Below are 23,038 nucleotides of genomic sequence, written 5' to 3'. Positions count from 1 at the left end.
TTTATGAAAAACTAAAAAGTACCAAAAAATTAAATTAGAATACATAGAAAGGGAGAATTTTCTATTAATTAGCCAATTGATCAGTTAGATTAATCCTTCATTTAACCCAGTGCCATTTTTGTTTTTTGACGTCATCATCTTCCTCTTTTTCGTTGTTGTTGTTGTTGATGAGGTCACCGTCGAAACATTTCATGAGCGTGACGTCATAGTTGACGCTTGTTTTATTGTTTTGTTGTTTGTCGGTTGTCTTCGTCTTTTTTGTGGTCGTTGTTGTAGTCAGTGTTAGGCATTCGGTTGTGCCGGAGAAGAATATTCTGTCCTGAAATCGATCGGTTGGTCGGTTGATTGGTTCGTGAGTTTTATAAGGACTGATTGATTGATTGATTGATTGATCGATTGATTGATTGATTACAGTTGAGGGAAATGATTGAATTTCTCGTCAAACGATTAAACGATTGATTGACAGGGCAGTATATCAAATAGGTATGGGTCAATCATCATCATGATTGTCGTCATCATCATCATCATCGTCATCATCATCATCATCGTCAACATCATCACCACAATCAGCCGACGACACACGTCGCCAGCCGCACTGTCACCACAACTCACATTTTTGTACTCCCAAAATTGGTTGCCCCTCATGGAGTGACACTTGATGAAAAGCAGCTCCTCCGTGTTGGAACTATCCAGGCACTTTACATTGCGTCTGATCTCACCGGTCTTACTCAAGTAAAAAATCTAGAATAATGATAACAATAATTAATAATAATAATAATAAATAATAATAACAATAAATAATTATAATAACAATAAAAGTAATAATAATAATAATACCTGGTTTCCACCATGGTAATGGCAAGGCCAAATTTTCAGGAAATTCTTCTTATTTTTATTCCTTTTCTTCTTCTCCATTTTTTTCACCCATTCATCATTATCATCATCACCACCACCACCAGAAGCACTATTACTATTGCCGTCGTCGTCATCATCGTCGTCACTAATTTCGGCGTCCAAGCAGTATTCGACTTTGTTAGAAGTGTAGGCGCTTCTAATCTGGATGTTTTTTTTTTGAGGTGATTGTATGTTTCATTCATTCGTTTGTTCATTCATGCACTCGTTTGTCCATTCATTCGTTTGTTTATTCGTTCGTTTATTTATTCATTCATTTATTTGTTTGTCAGTTTATCTAATCGTTTAACTTCTAGTTCAGTTTATCTCCGTCCCAGCATTCCCTCTACCAGAAGACATCGCCATCATCACATCGAGATCATCATCAATATATCATTATAATCGTCACGCACACACACACACACACACACAGAGAGAGAGAGAGAGAGAGAGAACGAGAACGAGAGAGAGAAAGATGGAGGGAGGGAGAAAGACGCACACGTCACTTACATATCCTCGTTTTAGAGCCTCTGTCGGTACAAACAATTCAGGATAAACATTGGTGAGGTACCATTTGAATGATTTGCACTTCAATCTCTTCCTCAACTCCAATCTATCCGTTATGTTGCCTATGTCCATCTGTGTTTGTTGTGGTAGTTGTGGTCGATTTGGTCGTTGTGGTCGATGTGGTCGTTGTAGTAGATGTGATCGATGTGGTCGTTGTGGTCGATGTGGTCGTTGTGATGAAAAAAAGTTGTTGTAGATTGTGAAGAATAGAAGCTAGCCAGCCAACCAACCGATCTTTCACTAGGGTGAGCCTCCAGATAAATCTCCTTATACTCATCCATCCAGACCATCGCCATCCTAAGTAAATTTCTCGTGACCACGGACCCGGCTGTCTCCGAACCGTAAGGGGAGTTTTCCCGAAATACGTGCCCCACCCTGGAACACTGGGACTGTTCTAGACTGCCTCCGCACATCCACACCTTTGAAAGAAGCTTTCACTGCGTCATTTTAACATTTCCACACACATCACGGTTTATTTTATAACGAGTAAAATACAAATTTCCAATAGAAAAATAAAATTATTTCCATTCGAGAGATGTCAGGAGAGGCAGCGACAAACCCGGAAAGAAATTTCTAAATTTTCTCCTCCCCATATGTCCATGCCCTGGTCGTAGAGGCCGATGTGCCGGAAGTACTCCCTGTTCACTGCAAACAACCCCCCTGCTATCGTCGGTGTCCTGGTGGAAACGGTGGGGATGAAGAAGATGAGGATGAAGAAGAGGAGGATGATAAAGAAGATGAGGATGAAAATGATGAGGATGAAGAAGATGAGGAGGAAGAAGATGAGGATGATGAAAAAGATGAGGAAGAAGATGAGGATGATGAAAAAGATGAGTAAGAAAAAAATGAGGATGATGAAAAAGATGAGGACGAAGAAGAATTTATTTTTCAAAAAAAAGGAGACAGAATGGAAAAGTTTGATGAAAATTATATAGGTCTCCGGATGGCAACAACAATAAGGAAACTTCTCAAAAATACCTAATCATATCGAGACTAGATTTGACCTCCCGCTTCTGATTGGCTGGTAGGTAGTGCCAATCAAATTCAAGGTTCCACGTGAACCCGCCGACCTGAATGTCATCAACCTGGTGGTACTGGTATTCGAAGTTGTTCAAATCGATGACGTCAATTTCTGGGGCGACTACGGCTTTCTTGTTCTTCGACAGGTGGTACAGTAAAGGCTCTATCCATCCTGGAGTAAGTAAGGGGGTTAAGGGGTAGATGAACATCCACCCACCCACACACGCACACACACACACGCACACACACACACGCACGCACACCTTTAGTACATTCACAGTGCGAATCAAGAAATATGATGACATCTGCTGTGCAGTGTTTCGTTCCGAGCAGGCGAGCTTTTATGAGACCGATGCGTTTCTTGCTATTCACAATGAGAACTTTTTTCATCTTCTTGAAGTAACGCCTCAATGGCTCGTATAAGTAATCTGCAATTGTAAGAAAAATAGGGGTAGTATTTATCTCTCTCTCTTCTCTCTCTCTCTCTTTCTTTCTCTCTCTTTTTCTGTTTCGCACATACAGGCACAAATAAGTAATCTGCAATTGTAAGAAAAGTAGGGGTAGTATTTATCTCTCTCTCTTCTCTCTCTCTCTCTCTCTCTCTTTCTTTCTCTCTCTTTTTCTGTTTCGCACATACAGGCACAAATAAGTAATCTGCAATTGTAAGAAAAGTAGGGGTAGTATTTATCTCTCTCTCTTCTCTCTCTCTCTTTTTCTTTCTCTCTCTCTATTTTTCTGTTTCGCACATACAGGCACAAGTATGCAACAAGCAGACACTAACTAACTATATTTAGAAAAGTCATTAACTAAGATAATTTGATTGAGCAGCACTGGGGGCGTCCTATCCAAGATACTGTGCACTGTCCTCAGAAGTGTCGACCAGGCTTCGTTGTAAAATATGATAACAATGTCGGCTTTTGGTAATTTGTCAAGGTCATATACCTTTCTCTTGCATCTGATTGGTCGGTAGGTTGATGGGTCGGTTGTTTGATTGGTTGGCTGGTTGGTTGGGTGAATGTTTGGTCGATTGGCTAGTTGGTTTTTTTGATTGATTGATTGATTGATTGACTGATTGATTGATTGATCGATTGAAGACTCACTCTTCATTCCTGGCATCAATGAGAGACCGATGGAATGATATCTTATCGCTGACATATTGATTGAACTCATTTTTAGCGTACCCATCTCTCCATTCTTTCTTCTGATCAGCAGACAAACTTGAATATTTGATAGACACTTTCTGGCCATATTCACCTTCACGATGGTGATGATGATGGTGGTGATGATGGTAATAGTGATGATATTAATGATGGTGATGATGCTGTTTAAAAAGCAAAAACAAAAATTAACAACAGCACAAGTTCAGCGAGTGTACTCTTTTGAAAGAGGAGGTGGCTTAATTTTCTTTTTATAAACAACTTCGAAGTTTATAAAAAAAAAAACTAATTTTTATTTAATTCATTTTTAATGTTTGATCCTTCATTCTGTCAATCAATCATTCATTCATTCGTTCGTTCGTTCGTTCGTTCATTCATTCATTTAGTCGTACAATAATCCGTACTCTCATTCATATACAATCATCGATTAATTCTTACATTTTTTCCAAGATGAATATTAGTGAACACGTATTCAATTCAAGTAACAAACACACACAAACAAACACAAAAATACACACAAACAAACAAACACACACAAACAAACAAGCACACAAACACACACACAAAGAAACACACAACTCAAACACACACACACACACACACACACACAGACCAACCAAATCCATCATTAATGGCCTCCTTTTCTTTTTTAAACGACCATTTCGGAACTATCCAACCCTCCATTATTAGTTCTTTGGTGTTGTTGTCTATGCTGTCATCAAACTCGATCCTCTCACTGATGTACGAATCGTCAGGGATGTACATGCTGTTGAACTTCTCGTAAAATTTTTTTTTATTCTGCAGTCTCGCTCTTATTTGTTTCTTTATTTTTACTTTCGGGATGAAGAGGTTAAATATTTCGTCCATCACTGCTGCTCTATGTGTTTGTATGTGTATGTATTCGTATGTGTGTTTGTTTGTATGTGTATGTGTGTGTTTGTATGTGTCATTTGGTCTAGGATGGATGTGTTGAACCGATTGATTAGCAGATTAACCGTTGAAGAATAATTAAAGATATGAGTAAAAACTGATATGAAGCAAGCTTATAATATGGGTGATTCACTCAACCATTTGTCCATTCATTATTTATCTCGTTATTTCATTTATTCATTCATGCATGCATTCATTCATCTGTTCATTCACTAATCCATTCATCCATTCATACATCCATGAGTTCATTAACAGCCAATCGGAAAATAATTGAAAACGAACTTGTAATATGGGCCTTCATTAAAATTGGCAGAGTCGTCACGTCTACCACCACCACCACCACCATTACCACCACTACCACCGTGGCCACTGATGACGTTGTTGAAGTCGCCACTCGGTAGCTTATTCAGATGGAAAATGACCAAAGCAACAAAGAAAAAATAAATTACAATGGAAATTTTCGCGAATCTATGAAGGCTCTTCGAAAAGATCATCTTCGATTTGCGGATGTTTAAAAACTTGGTTTCAGTCAATTTCAATCTAAACAACAATAATAAAATAATAATAAAATAATAATAAAATAATAATAACAACAATAATAACAACAATAATAAAATAATAATAAATCGTTAGCAACGACAGACAGGTTTCGAGTACACTTCCCTAATTAATTTAAATTATTTTTTGAGATGTATAGATTAATTATTATTATTCTTATTATGACTATTATTATTATTATGACTATTACTATTATTATGTTATTATTATTCCTGTTATCCTCACAGAAGTATCCACAAACGCCTTTATATGTGTATGAATGAGATATGTATCCAAAGCAAACAAATAATCAAAAACGCTAAATAAAACCATTGTTATTATTATTATTTTTGTAATATGTATATATATATATATATATATATATATATATATATACATATATATCTATATATATAGATTAGAATAAAAATATTAGTGACACATTTCTATGGAATCAAATAACTGCTAGAGATCCTATAGTAGTTTCATTCAAAATTGTGAACTTTAGACTTTAGATCTTGTTTGTCATCTGTTAGCTTTCCTCGTTGTATCTTAGTAAAAAAAACAATGGTAATCTCTTTTTTTTTATTTATTTTCTATTAAAATTAAAAGTGAATCTCTAAAAAAATATATTTTATAACTTTAGGAGGAAAATCAGTCAGCGAGCCATTAGGTGCAACTCTTCAAAGTTTTTGAATCAATTGAAGAAAACGCCTTAAAATAAAAGCTACTTTATTTTTTTTTTTATAAATAATCTTTACAAAATTAAAACACACACACACACACACACACATATATATATATATAAATATAAATATATATATACACACATATATATATATATATAAATATAAATATATATATTCATCAATAAGTGCATTTCTGACAGTCTTAATGCATGTATGTGTGTGTGTGTTTGTGTGTATGTAACGACTATTTAAGAATAACAATGATTTTTGTTTGGCCAAACAGAACTAGCGTTTATTTATTTTTGTTTAGAAAGAAAAAGAGGTGAAAAAATGAAGAATAAGTTGCCAAAAATGTTTTTAAAATTAAAGAAGATAAATAAATAAAGATTAAATAAATTTACAAGTCCATCCTTATTAGTAGTTCATGTGTTTGTCATAGGCGTAAAAATTACGTAATGCCAACTTTGAATCAAATCAAATTGCTCCTCAATTAAAATTCATAAAACTTCTCTCTCTCTCTCTCTCTCTCTCGAACTCAACTTTATTTATATTTTTATATAGATATATACTTAAGTGTGTATGTGTGTGGTATGTGTCTTTTCAACAGTGGCCACATATCTACTATAATAATGTTTTATAATATAATAATAATATAATAATAATCTATAATAATAAGTACTAAATTATGTGAAGTAATAATATGTGCCATTAAATTGCAGAAGTACTTTTAACTTAGATATATTTGTATGTATGTGTATAACTATGCATGTCTGTGCTTGTGTGTGTACCCATGTATGTGCGTATGTGCGTTTGTATGTGTAATTGTGTATGTATGCCTGTGTGCATGACAATGACAATAAATAATTATGACATAATCTTAAAAATCAAATCCGTATCAATAGACCAAGTAGGCAAATACAGAAACACACTGTACATTTATGTGTTTGTACATACAAATGTATGTGTATGTATGTATGTGTGTGTGTGTGTATATATGTATGTATGAATGTGTGCGTATACAAAGCCATCATGTAAAAAATACATAGAGAAATAAACACAAGAAATACATACACTCAAATAAACTAAAATAGTCCCACACACACGCACACACACACACGCGCACGTACAAACATACACGCACACACGCACACGCTCTCTTGCAAAGTTCAAATCATTATTTCAATAATAATCACTAATAATAAAATGTAAAATAGTGGCAAAACAACGAAGTAAAAAAAAAAAAATAAAGAACTGCAATATACAGACCATAATGCTTAATAATGGCGATAATTTGTACCCCCAAACATATTAAAACTATTAGTAATTTTATTATTATTACTATTATTATTATTTATAGCAGTATTAGTAATAGTATTCATGTTATTATTAGCATTATTAACATTCATATTATTATTGTTATTATTATTGTTGTTGTTGTTAACGAAATCACGATATCTAGCACATGGATGGCCAATGGCGTTACTATTGCTCATGTTTATATATGGATAGGTAATCACCCCTGATTCGTACAGAGCTATGTTATTGATGTTATTGTTGTTGCTGTATTGGTTGTTGATGTTGTTGTTACTGTACTGATTGTTGATGCTATTGATGTTATGGCTGTTGTGGAAGCTAGGATTTTGTACGCTATTGCTGATTCTCAAGTTTGGATTAGCGCCTCGGACACTGTTCGATAGGTGGTTGTTGCAACTTGGGATGATGTTGTTGTAGTTGCTGTTGTGGTTATTCGGCAGGTAGTTGATGTTATTTGGGATGAAGTTGCTGTTGTGGTAGCTCTGGTTGTTTGGGATGATTTTGTTGTTGTTGCTGCTGCTGTTGTTTGGATATATAGGATATCTTGGATAGCTGAAATGGAAAAAAAAATTAAATAATTTCATTGTTATGCCTAAAGGATAATTTTTTAAATGAGAATAAAAATGTTCTAACTTAATGTTGCCAGGTTGAAGATAAGGATTGATAGCATCAAATCTGCTTGGTCTCAACATATTGCTGACGCTGTTGTGAATGTTGAGGTTGTTGTTGTGAATGTTGAGGTTGTTGTTGTGAATGTTGTTAGCACTCTCCAACGTGTATTCCAAGTTAAAGTTGTGGTAGATATTGTTGCTGTTGTTAGCTGAGTTAGTATTACATTTGGATGTGTTGTTATCACTATGGCTGATGTTGGTACTCTTATTATTGTTATATCTGCATGGGTTATTGGTATCATTTTGTTGATAGTTATTAGGATTATTAATGATCTTATTCCTATTATTATTGTAATTATTAATATTTCTATTATTTTTATTCAAATTCTCAAGCCTGGTGTTGTTGTTCATTGGTTGAATAGATTTCATATCGGATTTTGTAGCAGAAACAGCAACAACCGATGGGGAGGTCGCTTTTGTTTTTGACCTAGCAGTCTGCTGATTTGTAGCCACAATTGTTTTAGCTGATGTTGCTATTGCTGAAGTTAAAAGTTTTTTAGCTGCTTCAACTGTTGGAGTTGTTGCAACAATAGAAACTGTTGCAACAACCGAAGTGTCTGTAGCTGCTTCAACTGTTGTAACTGCTGAAGTTGCTGTAACTGCAGTAGCAGCTAAAGTTACTGAAGCTGCCAAAGTTACTGGAAGAATTGTAACAGCTGGGGAGATACACTTATCATCAGAAACATTAGTTTCAGATTTGTCAGTTTCTAGCGATTCATTAGCAGTTGCTGCAATGGTCATGTTTGATAGAGAAGATGTTAACGAAGGGTGAGTAACTTGTATCGATGTTGTTGATGTGACAAGAATCGTTGTGGTCTTTGTTGCTGTCACTACTAACTTGCTTGTTGATGTTGATGCTAGCTTGTTAGCACTTTCTTTTACTTCAGTTTTTGAAATTGAAGTTTTGGACGATTTCGTTTCAAATGTAAGCGAATCAACCACAGATTTGTCATCTTCTTGAGAAGGTACAGATGTCGCCAAGATGCTCGACAATGCAGCAGCATCAACAGAGGTAGCTGGTTCTGTCACTACAACAGCAGCAGTACTAGACGACAAAGAACCACCAGTTGTACATACACTGGAAGTAGCTGTGGCTAGTACTGCATCACTACCCATCGATGACGTTGATGATGAAGGCGGAGATGACCCCAAAATACGTTTCCTTGCTTCCGCATATGCTGCCTCTCGTTCTTCTAATGTTCTTAATGGCCTCAATGGCTTCCTATTTTGATATTTAATGATTCATAAATTAAATTATTTGAATGAAATTGCAAATTATTATTTAAAAAGCTGAAATAAAAGGCAGAGAACAAGTCAGCAGGTAATATGATAGTACCTGTGGGGGCCATTTCCTGTTGAATTTGAAAGACATGGGTCGGACATTGGTTGCCTTTTCAGGATTTTTATTGGCTGATTGACATCTGACATTTTGTTTTCCACTAGTTTACTAAAATACAAGGCTTCCAAGTTTCGGATTCGTAAAAAAATAGCTAGTTAGCACTGACTGGTTAGGGTTAAGCTTCTTACTTAGAGTAGCAGCAGTTTTTTAAATTTAATTTAAAAATTAAATTAATTTAAAATTACTAATGAATAAATCTTCCCTAAATATTAACTTTCGTCAAGAAAATAAAACCGACATACCTGCAAAGTGATGTGAAAACAAATATTAAAATAAGTACAAAAAAGTAATTAAAATTGACGCATTTATTAATTAAAATAAATTAAAATTCATTCTCACGTTTTTGACTAAACATTTTTTTGGCCAAATCAAATCTTCCGCTCACTAAACAGGCGCAATAGTGATTAGTTAGTTAATAAATTAGTACCTGCGCGTTTGAAAAATGTAATTAAAACATTAATTTTATATTTTTACGCACAAAAAAAGCATTTGTGATACAATTTTAGACCAAATTTTAATAAAGGGAAAAAGTCACAAAAAATATAAATGGGTGCAACTAAAAGTGGATTTCTTTTAAAATACTTTACAGGGTTGAGCTGTCAAGTTTGAACCGAACCTTTATAAACCGATATTCGTTGTAACTTCCCTGAACTTGTGTAAACAAAACAATCACCACACATTAGTAAAACGACTTTTACTTGTCTCAAAAATCTCATTTATTTTCTCATTCGTAAGTTTCGTGTTTCTAAATGTTTATTCATAAGTGAATTTTTTTATTGTATGGTTGGTGACGTTTAGTCAAAATATTTTAGAAAATATTTTTATAAACTTTAATTAAATTTTTTATAATTTAATTAATTATTTATTTAATTTAAATTTTTATAAAAAAAACTATTCTCTAACTCACCACAGAATCAGATTAGTAGTGAATTTGAAAACTTGGAATTGAAAAAAAATGCAAAATGGCCTATTTAAAAAAAGTAACAGATGACACTGATGATGGAGGTGATACAGATGAGGTTGAAGATGATTTGGATGTTATAAAATCAAGAGGTCTTCTATTTTATTTTTTTACTTCTCACAAAAATCTAACATTTTAATAAATAAATAAAATGGAGTTATTTCAATTCAATACCACCAAAATAAAATAAATTATTTAGCTATTAAATACATCACATAGCTCGTCTACAGAGGGGCTTTTCAAAAACCAGCAACAACATAAAGTTAGTAGGCCTGGCTAGAGATTTCATGCTCAAAGATATAAAAGAATTGTCAGCAGATGATGAAGAATTTTTTTCAGATAAAACTGGGTTCACTTTTATACTCCCTGACCTGACCAAACATCCTGAAGACCTGAAAGCCTTTCTTTATAAGGACCTAATTGAGAGTTCTATGCTTGTCTCTCTCGAACAGGATGGTGGGTGATAATGTAATTAAATAAAATTAAATTGTTTATATAATTATTCTCAATGTCAAGGTCACTTGAATTGGTGGACAGACATGGGAATTTGTGATAGGTTCCTACCGATGGTGACCAGCGGAGATGGCAATTGTTTGCTACATGCTGCGTCTCTGGGTCAGCTATTATTATTATTATTAGCTTTAATGATAAGAATGTTTATCAAAATTAGGATGATATTATAATAGTAACAAAAACATGAGTCTTAAACGTCATTGTCAGCGATGTGGGGCTTCCACGACCGTGTCCTAGCCCTGAGGAGGGCAGTCAACTGCATGATGACCACAAGTAACCACCACATCAAATCATTTCGTCGACGCTGGCAACATCAACAGGCCACAATACTGCATTCGTCATGCGGATTGATCCTGGACGACGAGGAATGGGATAAAGAATGGGAGTTCTTGGTGAGGGTTAGCTCTCTGACTCCAAGATTTCTTGGGGAGGATTGCCTGGGAGCTGGGACGGAAGCAGGAGGTTGTTTAACTGGTGGTGGATCTATGTTAGTACAGATTTATTTTCTTAATTTCTATTTGTCATGATTAATCTTCTGAGAAACTTTCAAATTTACAAATTTATATAGTTATAAATTTTTTTTTAATGATTATTTTCATCACTATCAACAGAAACAATAGAGGTTCCAAGCTGCATGTAGGCGGAGGCGCTACCACAGCAGCCTCAGAATCAGCTCCACCTAATCCTTCAACATCTTCCATCTACGAAAGCCTCGATGAATTCCACGTTTTTGTCTTGGCCCACGTCATAAAAAGACCCATTTTGGTCGTGGCAGACCCTTTTTTACACGATTGCGAGGGCATGGCACTGTCACCTGTACCGTTTCGGGGTGTCTATCTACCCCTGGAAAGAAGCCCTGAAGATTGCTGCCCATCTCTACTTCTATTGGCATACAATTTGGGGCATTTTTGTGCTCTTGTTCCCACTGAAAGCAAACTGCTTTCTGAGAATTTTGAGTGTTGGTGTTTTTGTTTTGCTTGTATGTATGTCTGTGTTATTGTAAGTACGTTCATATATCTGTCTGGGCTTTAGCTTGTATGCCTGTTTGTTTGTTGGATGGAATGTATGTTTGTATTGCTGTGTGTGTCACGTTGGCTGGCTGATGTCCAATCACATTGCATACCTACCTGATGATGAGACTGCACTAATTTCAGACCTGATCCCATTGGTCAACTCTGATTTGAACCTCTTGGAAGTTCACTTTCCTGTCGATCCGCTGACCGATCGTCGATCCGTCGATAAGTTGTCCAGTCAGGAGCTGCTGGATTTGATGCACATGTATCTCAGGATCGAATATGTAAAAGTGAATTCAGATAATAACCGCTATAATGATAGTATTCGGGCAAGTGTTCTTACGGGACAGCCGGTCGATATAGATAAAAATTCTCCAAAACCATCGTTAGTTGTTAGTTTTTTTCAATTTTTTATAGGTTAATAAAAAAAAAATTATTTTTAAACAGGGGCGAAAAAAAACGCAGAAGATCTTCCGTCCAATCGACAAAGTACATATCCCACTTCATGTTCGGCGAGAGCCAATCACAATCAGGCATTCAATCACCCGCAGATTATTCAAAAACATCCGGCCAATCACATTCAAGTGCTTTTACTCGCGACAAATCTGCTATGCCGTGTGCGCGCCTAACCGTCAAGAAAGCTCCATTTGCTGATAAATTAGTTAAAAATTACCTTTCAGAGCTGGAAGTTAGATTCAAAGTTCTAACAGAACAAAGGTTCAAACAGTTAGAAGAGATTAGGAATCAGGGGGTAAAACTAAAGCCCACAAGATTGGGAACGAGTCGAGGGAGAGATGCAACCGGCTCTATTACTTGGTGTCAGCCAACTGAGACTAACGAATCTAGTTATAAATCTGCCTCCAAACATCAATCACTCTTTCCTAATTTGAATTCTAATAAATATAATAGTAATAATAATAGTAACGACAATATCATTAATAATAAATTAACTGTTGGCAGAACTTCTAGCAATGATATTATCCTTAGTTCTAACAAACACAACAACAACAGATATAGTGCTCTAGTTTTTGCAGACACCACACACAACAACAACAACAACAACAACACAAACAACAGCAACAGTAGTAGTAGTAGTAGTAACATATTAGATGGTTTGCTGTCACTACCGAAACTTCGATTCAACAACAACAGCAACAAAACAAACAAACGATCGACGATCCTAGACAATCCCAATCTGGCAACAACTTGCTCAAGTGCAATGCTTCACATTGGGAATTCCAAATTTTATATGATGGTTGACGACAACAACAAAAATGATGATGAAGATGAGGATGAAAATAAAAACAACAACAACAACAACAAGAATAGCAAGAATAGAAGCATTGCTAGCAACAACATCATCACCAGTAGTAGCAATAGTAGCAGTAGCAGCAATAGTCAAACTGTTAAAAAATTAGATGTAGTTGATAAAAATCTTTCAGAAGAGGAGATCTTAACCAGCAAAGCTAATCCTGATTTGAACGAATTCGAAGCTCTTTTTAGAAAACAAAATTCCCGAGTTAATAACATTGCTTCTTCATCCACTAAATCCATCTATCCATCCACTAATTATCCCGATCAGTCAACACCCTTAGATAGGAGGTTGAATGAAGAGACTAATTTTTTAACGTATCCCTATAGAACATCTTTTGAAAAGAGGGAAAGTGCCTCTAATAATAAGGTTTCCGGTGAGATCGGTGGCCTAAAAGCGAACTCAAATGCAAAAATGAGTTTGTTGAAGATTATAAATCCGTCCTCTGTAGCCGCTTCTTCTTCGCCAGTGCTTCTGTCAGCCACTAAAAGCGCCGAATATACTGATAGAAATACTGCTGCAGCTGGGACTTTCAACAGGGTGAACATTTTTGAGGAGAATGTTGCCGGCAGAAACGTCAACAAAAACAACAACAGCAACAAAAATATTAACGTTGGCGTGGGCAGTGGTAAGAAAGATGGCGACGATGATAGTTCAAGTAAGAATCTGATCAACTTGGTAATGCCTGATTTGCCGTCGTCTTCTTCATCATCATTTGATACTAAGAACTCTCAACATTTTCGCAATGTTTATTCCTTTCAACAACAACCACAACAGCCGCAACAAAAACAACCACAAATACTACAAATACATCAAGAACGAACACAGCTGCAAGAAAAATTGAAGCCACAAAGACCAACTCAACCTTTAAATTACACGCAAAATCAACCGGTAAAATTACAACCACTACAGCCGATACAGCTGCAGCCACAACTACAACAGCCACAACTACAACAGCCACAACTACAACAGCAGCCACAAACACAACAACGAAAACAATCACAACAAACTCAACAAAAACAGCCAGCGCATCAACGACAGCAGCTGGATCAAGTCAAGCCACAAAGACCAGCGTTGCCTTTTTCTATACAGTCTTCTCTAAAACGGCAACAACAATCGCAACAAACATTTCAACAACCACAGCAACAACAACAAACATCACAACAACAACAACAGTTATTACTACAGCAACAACAGAAACATCAACAGCAAAAACAACAATCTCAGCAACATCAACCACAAAAGCAACATCAACAGCTTCAACAACAACAACGACAGCTTCAACAACAACCTTGCAAATCTGATAATTGCACATTCTATGGCTCAAAACTTAATCGCGGCTACTGCTCCATTTGCTTCGCCAAAAAAGGCGGTGGCTACGACTACATCGACGATGACGACGACGATGACGTCACCGACGGCAATGACATCAAAAATAAAAACAAAAACAACAGCAATAACAATAAAGACAACTCTAAGAATAATAAAAATAAGAGCGAAGGCTTGCCTTCTGTTGACATATCAAATATGTCAGGGTATAGGTTTTGTCAAACAAAGTTCTGACTATAACCGTGCCGATGGTCTAAAGATAATTTGCTATTATGATTACGAGAGTTGATTATATTTTTGATGAAAGTCATAATAATAATATTAATTATTATTATTATTATTATATATAGTAATTATAGGTTTTTTAATCCTGTCCTCTATTGAATGAATATATTTTTGTTTATTTATTTGCTTATTATTTCGAATTCAATAAAGGATTAATTTAATCATGTTACTGAAACATTTTCGTTGTTATTATTAGTAGCTGTATAAGTAGTAGTAGTCGTAGCAGTAGTAGTAGCAGTAGTAGTCGTAGTAGTAGTAGTAGCAGCAGCAGCAGCAGTAGTAGTATTAGTAGTATGAGGCCAGTTTGGTGTGTCTATTCTTTCATATTTAGTTCTTATTCTTACTTTTTCACCCAAAAGATTGCTAGCATTGTTCACTTTATTATCTCATACGTGCCTTTAATAATAATAATGCAAATAATATATATATAAAGAAATATATATGTATATATTCATAATATATACGTATTTGTGTACAAATATGTACATGTTTGTGTATAAATGTACCTATATCTATGTATATGTACCGCGAATAAATACGTAATACCAGAATTCTTCTGTATTTTACCTTAGGTTTTTATGTGTTCATTTGGGATTTATTTAAATATGTATATGTGTTAATATATATGTTTAGATACATACACACACACAAACAGACATTTCTATGTATATATATATATGTGTGTGTATGGTCATGAACCTTGATTGAACGATTCTTCATTCCCACAGTTAAATTAATAATAAAAATATTTTTTGTTTTTTGCTTCTTTTTTATTCTTTTGTTTGTTTCATTCAGTTGTTCATTTTAAACGGTTCACTCTTTCATTCAGTCGTTCTTTCGTTCATTCTCCCACATTTATACATTCACTCATAACTCATTCATTCATTCATTCTCTCTATCAATCAATTGATGTTCTATTTACACGTTCAATCGTTCATCAATTCAATCATTCATTCATGCACTTGCTCATTCATTCATTCGTTCATTCATTCATTCATTCATTCATTCATTCATTCATTTATTCATTTTTTAATTTATTCATTTATTCATTCACTTATTCGGGCATTAATTCGATCATTCATTCATTCATTCATTCATTCATTCATTCAGTTATTCATCATCCATGCATTGATTTAATCTCTCATTCCATATAAGCTGCTGAAAAATAATGTTGGTTTCGAGTTTTTCATTGCAAACAACAATTGTACTATATATATGTATGTGATTTCTTCGATTTCTGTACATAATTTGTGATTAATGTTATCACTAATCTTGCTGTTATTTTATTGTTATTATTATTCGATTATTCATTCATTCATTCATCATTCATTCATCTATCATTCATTCATTCGTTCGTTCGTTCGCTTATTTCTCCATCTATTCAGTCATTCGATCATTCGCTTCGTTGTTCATAAAAAGTTTTGGTACTTCAACTTTATTGGAGAACTTTATGAATAAATAATAATAAAAATGTTTGTTTTTGCTATTTCTTGAAAATTATCATTTGCATTTTTGCTGTGAGGGCCGCATTGAGAAATGTTTTACCTTTGAAGGGCCGCGTATGTACATAAAAACAAATTTTTTCGACCTTATTTTTGGCGAAGAAGGCCTCGCGGGCCGCTTGAAATAGCTTCGGACCGTAGTTTGCCCACCCCTGCAACAAACAATGAACAGAGTTGCACCACAATTTGTTGTTTTCTTGTGGGCGCGCTCACGAAGACGATGATGATGAAAATGATGGTGATGACGACGATGATGGTGATGATGATGCTGATAACGATGGTGAGAATGATGATGTTGATGATGATGAGAATATAAAATAAATTTAAATTTCGGCAATAAATCACGTAAGACCACTTACAAGAGACACAGCGGCAGGTAAGCAGATGTTTCAAAGTGATTTGTTGGGCAATTCTAGGAGAAATTTTTTTTTCTTATTTCGGTCCGAGATATTCTAATTCATTCATTCATTCATTCATTCATTCATTCATTCATTCATTCATTCATTCATTCATTTATTCATTCATCCGTCTCTCTGGCTAACAATTTGTTTCTTCATTCATTTCTTCATTCATTCGTTCGTTCGTTTGTTCATTTGTTAGTTTATCGATCTGTTTATCAGTTTTTGTATCTACCTCGTTGAATCCATTTAGTAGCCATCATCATCATAATGGTTTTATATTATGTTATTATTGTTATTATTACTATTATTAATATTAGTAGTAGTAGTGTAGTAGTAGCAGTAGTAGTAGTAGTAGTAGTAGTAGTAGTAGTAGTAGTAGTAGTAGTAGTAGTAGTAGTAGTAGTAGTAGTAGTAGCAGCAGCAGCAGCAGCAGTAGTAGTAGTAGTAGTAGTATAAGAATTAGAAAATATTTACCTACCCCTCAATTTTAGATTGCCCAATAAAGACAGGAGATTCAAGCCTGTACACACGCACGCACACGTACACGCACGCACACGCACGCACACGCACACACGCAAAATAATAATAAAAATAATAATAGTTTTAAATGTTTACGTGTGAGTGTAAGATCTAAGAAAATTTCTGACGAAAAAGCAATACAACCTGTTGCATTGCGTTATACCTGTGTGTTATATACACTCATACACACACATACACACGCATACATACATAAATACATGCATACATATATACATAGAAACATACATACATACATACATACATACATACATACATGCATACATACATACATACACACATACATACAACATACATACATACATACATACATACATACATACATACATACATACATACATACATACATACATACATACATACATACATACATACATACATACATACATACATACATACATACATACATACATACATACATACATACATACATACATACATACATACATACATACATACATACATACATACATACATACATACATACATACATACATACATACATACATACATACATACATACATACATACATACATGCATGCATGCATACATACAACATACATACATACATACATACATACATACATAAATACATACATACAAACATTCCTGTATGATAGAAAGATGGGCAAGATGAACGAATCGATAAAATATCATTTCGACTTTATAGTAAAACTTCCATCGATAGCGCCCATCTTGCTAATAATATTATATAACTATTAATTATATTATTATTATTATTATTAATTATTAATAATTATGAAGTTATGATCGGTGAAAAATTTGGAATTATGCCTTGGGGATGGACTTCTTTCCAACTCCAAAAATTTTCAGTTTATTCCCACTGAGATCAAATGAAGCAAAGAATGATTTTTAAAGTTCTCAAATTACACACATTTACATGATTTGGTGCCAAACCTATTATTTTAAATTATAAATAAATAATTATACATATATATATGTATTTATATATTAATTATAATTACGTAAATATAGTTTAGTACCTTTTAGTGCCATTGAAAAACTTGTTAAAAATAAAATACCATGTTTAAGTTTATATTAGGTGTAGTGTTAATTTTACTCTTCGTTGTCATTGTTGATGTTATCGTTGATGTTACAGTCGATCAAGGATTGGATACAGTTGGCAGTAGTGCTGGTAGTAGTAGTAGTAGTAGTAGTAGTAGTAGTAGTAGTAGTGGTGGTAGTAGTAGTGGTGGTAGTAGTAATGTTAGTAGTAGTATAAATGGTAGTAGTAACATTGAATATCCTGGAATCTTAGAACTTAGTAAGTATATTGTTGTTGTTGTTGTTGTTGTTTTGATTATGACGTCATTGTTTTTGTTTAGTTGTTGTTGTTGTTGTTGATGTTTTGATAACGTTATTAATATATTAATAATAAATATTAATAATAATATTATTAATAATAATACAGTTCCCATAGAGACAAAAATATTTTTCATGATAACTGGAGTAGCCATCGTGGGCATAATTGTGGTCATATTTTTCTTCGAGGGCTTGCTGAAATGTCTGGATAAGGTCAAGGACCTATTCGAAGATTGCTGTTCGTCCACACTGCCCTCTAGCAAGTCATCGTCATCATCATCTTTCTCGTCGCTGTCATCACCTACCACAAAAACGTCATCGCAATCATCGTCACTGCTTCCAATGACGTCATCCAAAATGACGACGATGATGAGAGACAGAGATGGTGGTGGAGAGGATAACAAAAATAGCGAGAATGTTTCAGGAGACGCAATTGAAACAGGGGATTGTGTTAGGCTTGTTGAAGGTTACAGTTGTTTGTTTTAACGTACGCACAGAAACACACACACACACTTTCACACACATACACACGTACACACACACACGTACGTACGTACATGCATACGTATGTGGATGTGAACATACAAATAGCATACAAACACTATTACTATGATCATCGCCAGATAGCCACAAAAAGCCAAAATCCTTCTTTTCATCATTGTTTCAACCATCATCACCAAAACTTAAAAATGATGACGACGACGATGATGATGATGAGGAGGACCACCTTCTTGAATGCTATCTCAAATCGATTGAAGCTTCCGATACGGAAAACATAGGAGATGCAACAAAGGTTTTTTCTTGTACAACGTTGTATCACTTAAAATCATTGATATCATTTTGTATCGTCTGTATCATTTGATACATGTATGCATACATTGTTATATATAAAATGTTAATAAGATTATAAATTTCAATGTGTCATTTCACTGCAATCAATTTCTACGATGAAATTTAAGAGAAAAAAACAAAAATAAATAAGTCAGTATAAATGTTAGTTGATAGTTTACTCTGCTCTCATATTTAAAATATCATCTCTTTCTTTCTTTCTCTCTCCATTCTCTCTCTCTCTCTCTCTCTCTCTCTCTCTCTCTCTCTCTCTCTCTCTCTCTCTCTCTCTCTGCCATCATTCATCAGCGGCAAATGATATAAGTATGAGAGTGGTCGTAGAAGTAAGACCACATCCTCCTCAGAGAGTTCGGACAGACCTGTTTGCCGTTGCAAGTCTGCTGAACGTTAAACTTGCAGTCAATGTCGTTGTATTCCGGCACGAACCAGCCAGACCAGGAGCCACTGAACCACTGGATCTTGTAGGCTATGATGCGGCCTTTGAGAACTTCCTGTGGGCGCGTGTGTGTTTTTGTTTGTGTGTGTGTGTTTATCTGTGAGTGCGTGTGCGTGCGTGTGTCGTTGTTGTATGAGGCGTGATTAAAATGTTGAACGTTAATTTTCGATTAAATAAAACACATTCACCAACATCCTCTACACGATCGGCAACTGCATCAAAGGAAGCCGCTACAACGACAACAACTACTTCTCTGCCACCAAAAACTACAACCACCACCAACAACAACAACAACGACGACGACAACAACAGACTAACATAATCCGTATTTCTGCCCAGTCCGTTGCCCCACCACTGGCACTGATTGGCGAGCGCGGCTTCGCCAACTACCTCGCTACACACACTCTTCTGTGAGACATCATTCGCCATGCAGTCGCCAGTTGGACAGTTGGCATTGCACTTCGCACAGTCTTCCGCCGAGTTTTCTACCAACACACACAGAACCAGGAAACTGCAGACGGCATTCAACAGCGTCATCGTCATCTTTTTTCGGATACTTTAACAACCAACTATGTGTATCGGTTAATCGGAGATTCTCATGTCGTTTGGATGTTTCAAAACTTGGTGTATATATAGAAGTAAATGTACACACGCACATACACACACATACATTCACACACATACATTCACACACATACACATACTTTTACAAGTGTTTGTATCAAACGAGTGAACTGTTCTAACGGTTTGTTTGTCTACGGTTGAGTTATTTCTGGAAATTTTTTTAAGTCGCAGAAGTTGAAATTGTGCTGTGTTGTTTGTATGTACGTGTGTGTGTAAGTGCATTTATATGTGCAGGTAATGTTATTGAACGTTTGCCTCGTGTGACTGTATGTTTGATTAGTATGTTTGATTTGTATGTCTGTTTGTATGTCTGTTTGTTTGTTTGTTTGTATGTTTGTTCGTTCGTTTGTTCAATGACCTACCTACAAAGCAATCAAGGCATGAATCTTAGTGTCAATAAATAAATGTATCCTGATGAATTTTAAGCACTGAAATGTTAGTATTAAAAATTAATTCAATTTACTACGTTCCACTCTTTCTCTTTCTCTCTCTCTCTCTCTCTCTCTCTTTCTCTTTCTTATTCTTTATATGTTGTTGGTGTTATTTTTGTAGAACAGTACCATTATTGTTGTTGTTGCTGTTGTTGACGTTGCGTGTTAAAGAACTTGCTTGCATCTTAAGTCAATGACTTGATTACAAATTTATAAACCTTTAATGAATGAATAAATAAATATACATTTAAAATAATTATAACAATAAAATAATTATTATAATTATGTTATATTATAATAATAAAAATAATAATTATTATTATATGTATTTCAGATGAAAAGTTATTTTTTCGTTGATGCATATCGATTTGTCTGATTGTATCATACAATCCCAGATGTGTTGTTGTTGTTGTTATTGTATTACTGTCATGAGTGTTATTGTCACGAAATGGAATGATGGCGACGACGACGATGATGATGATGATGATATGAATATGACAAACTGTTTAAAAAAATTGTTTTCAGACAACACCAACAACAACTTCAACCGCATTATCAACTTCAACAACAACTCCAACAACGACGTCAACAACAAACTCCACAGAACGACGAAAACTTCTACTAAAACTTTCTTACAACCACTTGAAGGGTGACGTCACTTTTGACGTCATGAGAGGAAACAACGAGGAAGCTGATTGGCTAGAAGGTTTCGTAAACTATAAACACGATGATAATTTATTATTACCAGTAAGTAATAATACTACTGTTACTACTGCTGTTACTACTACTACTACTGCTACTACTGCTACTACTACTACTAATACTACTACTACTACTACTAATACTACTACTACTACTAATAATAATACAATGATACATGAAACAATGTTAATAACAATAAAGGTGAGGACCTATGTACGTACGTAAGACTCGTGCTAATTGGTCAGAATAAGGACGTACTGACACAGTTTGAAACGTCAAAGGTCAAAGGTCAGTGACTCAAAAACCACACACACACACAAACACAAACACACGTAACGTAACATGCGTTATATTTTAGCATCTTGAAACTTATTAATTATCGTAATTATGAAAATTATTTCAATTATTTATTTAGGATCGGTGACGGTATTCAACGAAGCATTCCATTTCAACGTTCCTCTATTCCAGTTGGACGCCATGACACTTCTGGTTGGCGCGTTCGTAGACAAGATGGCGGTGCCCGCCGATCTGAAAAGGAAGAAGAAATGCAAAGTTTTGATTGGCTGGCTGGCTTTTGGTCAGTTTGGTGATTCTTTTTTTTCTCACATTTTATTCATTCCGCTTTTAAAAAATGAATGAAATAACGAAAGAACGAACGAACGAAAGAACCATTAAAACAATGAATGAGTAAATGAACAAACGAACGAACAACAACAACAACAACAATAATAATAATAACTTTTTCTTGGCGCAGGATCCAGCGTGGATGATGAGATGTGCAAGGAGAGTTGGATGGAGCTGGGGCGGAAGCAGGACGACGTAGGTGGTGGTGGTGGTGGTGGTGAGGGTGCTACAACGTGGTACAAATTAATGAGACCCTTGTGATGACTATGGTGGTGGTGGTGCTGGTTGTGATGGTGATGATGATTTTTATGGGGATGAAGATGGTGATAATGATGGCGATGACAATTTCTGTGTCTTAGTATGTTCATTTATTGTTTGATAATAAATGAACATAAATGAACATTTATTATCAAACATATATGTTTGATAATAAATGAAATCAAACATGAACTCATTTCATTGTTCATTTTTTCCTTACTCTCTCTCTCTCTTCATTTCTTTTTTTTACTTTTCTTCTTTCTATCTCTCTTTTTCCTTCTCTCTCTCTCTTTTTCTCTCTCTCTCTCTCTCTCTCTCTCTCTTTCTCTCTTTCCACCGTGGATAAAAAATCATTTACGTTCGATTGATGACAATTGAAGAAACGTTGCTGGAGTTAATGAATGATTGAATGAATGAATGATGAATGAATGAATGAATAAATGAATAAACAAATGAGTGAAAGAATGAATGAGTGAATGATTGAATATATTCTAAAGAAAAGCGTTAGATGAATTGAATGAGCCTATGTTCATAAAAATCATTTTATTGATTAGAAAAAGCATTTTTTAATCCGGAGTAATTATTGTAAAAGGCAAAATAAAAATTGATTTTTTGTTCGTTCACCACCATCATCATCATCGTCATCATCATCACCATCATCATTATCATCATCGTCATCATCGTCGTCGTTTCTATGTTTTTCGATGACGTCATAAAGCGAAGCATTAAACAAATAAACAAACAGACTTGTTTAAAATGAAA

The 23,038-nt window shown here is 34.8% G+C and overlaps 5 protein-coding genes across 5 annotated transcripts; 2 read left to right on the top strand and 3 right to left on the bottom strand.

Moving 5' to 3' along the window:
• Nucleotides 1–447: 447 nt before the first annotated feature.
• HELRODRAFT_76832 (hypothetical protein) lies at nucleotides 448–3,694 on the bottom strand (the record flags this gene model as incomplete). Its single annotated transcript, XM_009016494.1, has 9 exons — nucleotides 448–741; nucleotides 838–906; nucleotides 1,387–1,530; nucleotides 1,689–1,877; nucleotides 2,018–2,135; nucleotides 2,437–2,650; nucleotides 2,742–2,906; nucleotides 3,264–3,433; nucleotides 3,579–3,694. Coding segments are annotated over 9 exons (1,479 nt in total), but the record flags the coding sequence as incomplete, so codon positions are not given.
• Nucleotides 3,695–6,670: 2,976 nt separating this feature from the next.
• HELRODRAFT_191155 (hypothetical protein) lies at nucleotides 6,671–9,698 on the bottom strand. The gene is made up of 4 exons (XM_009016493.1): nucleotides 9,515–9,698; nucleotides 9,113–9,417; nucleotides 7,739–8,998; nucleotides 6,671–7,656 (listed from the first exon to the last, which is right to left on the bottom strand). The coding sequence occupies exons 2-4, from the start codon at nucleotides 9,202–9,204 to the stop codon at nucleotides 7,452–7,454; spliced, it is 1,557 nt and encodes a 518-aa protein (XP_009014741.1). The 5' UTR covers nucleotides 9,205–9,417; nucleotides 9,515–9,698; the 3' UTR covers nucleotides 6,671–7,451.
• Nucleotides 9,699–10,858: 1,160 nt separating this feature from the next.
• HELRODRAFT_76463 (hypothetical protein) lies at nucleotides 10,859–11,681 on the top strand (the record flags this gene model as incomplete). The annotated part of the gene is made up of 2 exons (XM_009016492.1): nucleotides 10,859–11,111; nucleotides 11,323–11,681. The coding sequence occupies 2 exons, from the start codon at nucleotides 10,859–10,861 to the stop codon at nucleotides 11,679–11,681; spliced, it is 612 nt and encodes a 203-aa protein (XP_009014740.1).
• Nucleotides 11,682–19,485: 7,804 nt separating this feature from the next.
• Nucleotides 19,486–20,180, bottom strand: HELRODRAFT_170694 (hypothetical protein; the record flags this gene model as incomplete). Its single annotated transcript, XM_009016491.1, has 2 exons — nucleotides 19,486–19,692; nucleotides 19,956–20,180. The coding sequence occupies 2 exons, from the start codon at nucleotides 20,178–20,180 to the stop codon at nucleotides 19,486–19,488; spliced, it is 432 nt and encodes a 143-aa protein (XP_009014739.1).
• A 1,181-nt stretch (nucleotides 20,181–21,361) lies between these two features.
• HELRODRAFT_170693 (hypothetical protein) lies at nucleotides 21,362–22,279 on the top strand (the record flags this gene model as incomplete). Its single annotated transcript, XM_009016490.1, has 4 exons — nucleotides 21,362–21,398; nucleotides 21,596–21,682; nucleotides 21,810–21,971; nucleotides 22,149–22,279. The coding sequence occupies 4 exons, from the start codon at nucleotides 21,362–21,364 to the stop codon at nucleotides 22,277–22,279; spliced, it is 417 nt and encodes a 138-aa protein (XP_009014738.1).
• Nucleotides 22,280–23,038: the final 759 nt, after the last annotated feature.

This window comes from Helobdella robusta, assembly GCF_000326865.2.
Source record: "Helobdella robusta unplaced genomic scaffold HELROscaffold_18, whole genome shotgun sequence".
NCBI lineage: Eukaryota > Metazoa > Annelida > Clitellata > Rhynchobdellida > Glossiphoniidae > Helobdella > Helobdella robusta.
Note: the sequence above shows the minus strand (reverse complement) of the source record. Positions and strands in the feature narration are given on the sequence as shown.

What these genes read in the sequence shown, in the direction of transcription:
- HELRODRAFT_191155 (XM_009016493.1), bottom strand. Translation starts at nt 9,204, where the DNA reads ATGTCAGATGTCAATCAGCCAATAAAAATCCTGAAAAGGCAACCAATG. An exon ending in ACAGGAAATGGCCCCCACAG is followed by an intron (nt 8,999 to 9,112) that starts GTACTATCATAT and finishes ATATCAAAATAG; the next exon opens with GAAGCCATTGAGGCCATTAA. An exon ending in CTTCAACCTGGCAACATTAA is followed by an intron (nt 7,657 to 7,738) that starts GTTAGAACATTT and finishes TTCCATTTCAGC; the next exon opens with TATCCAAGATATCCTATATA.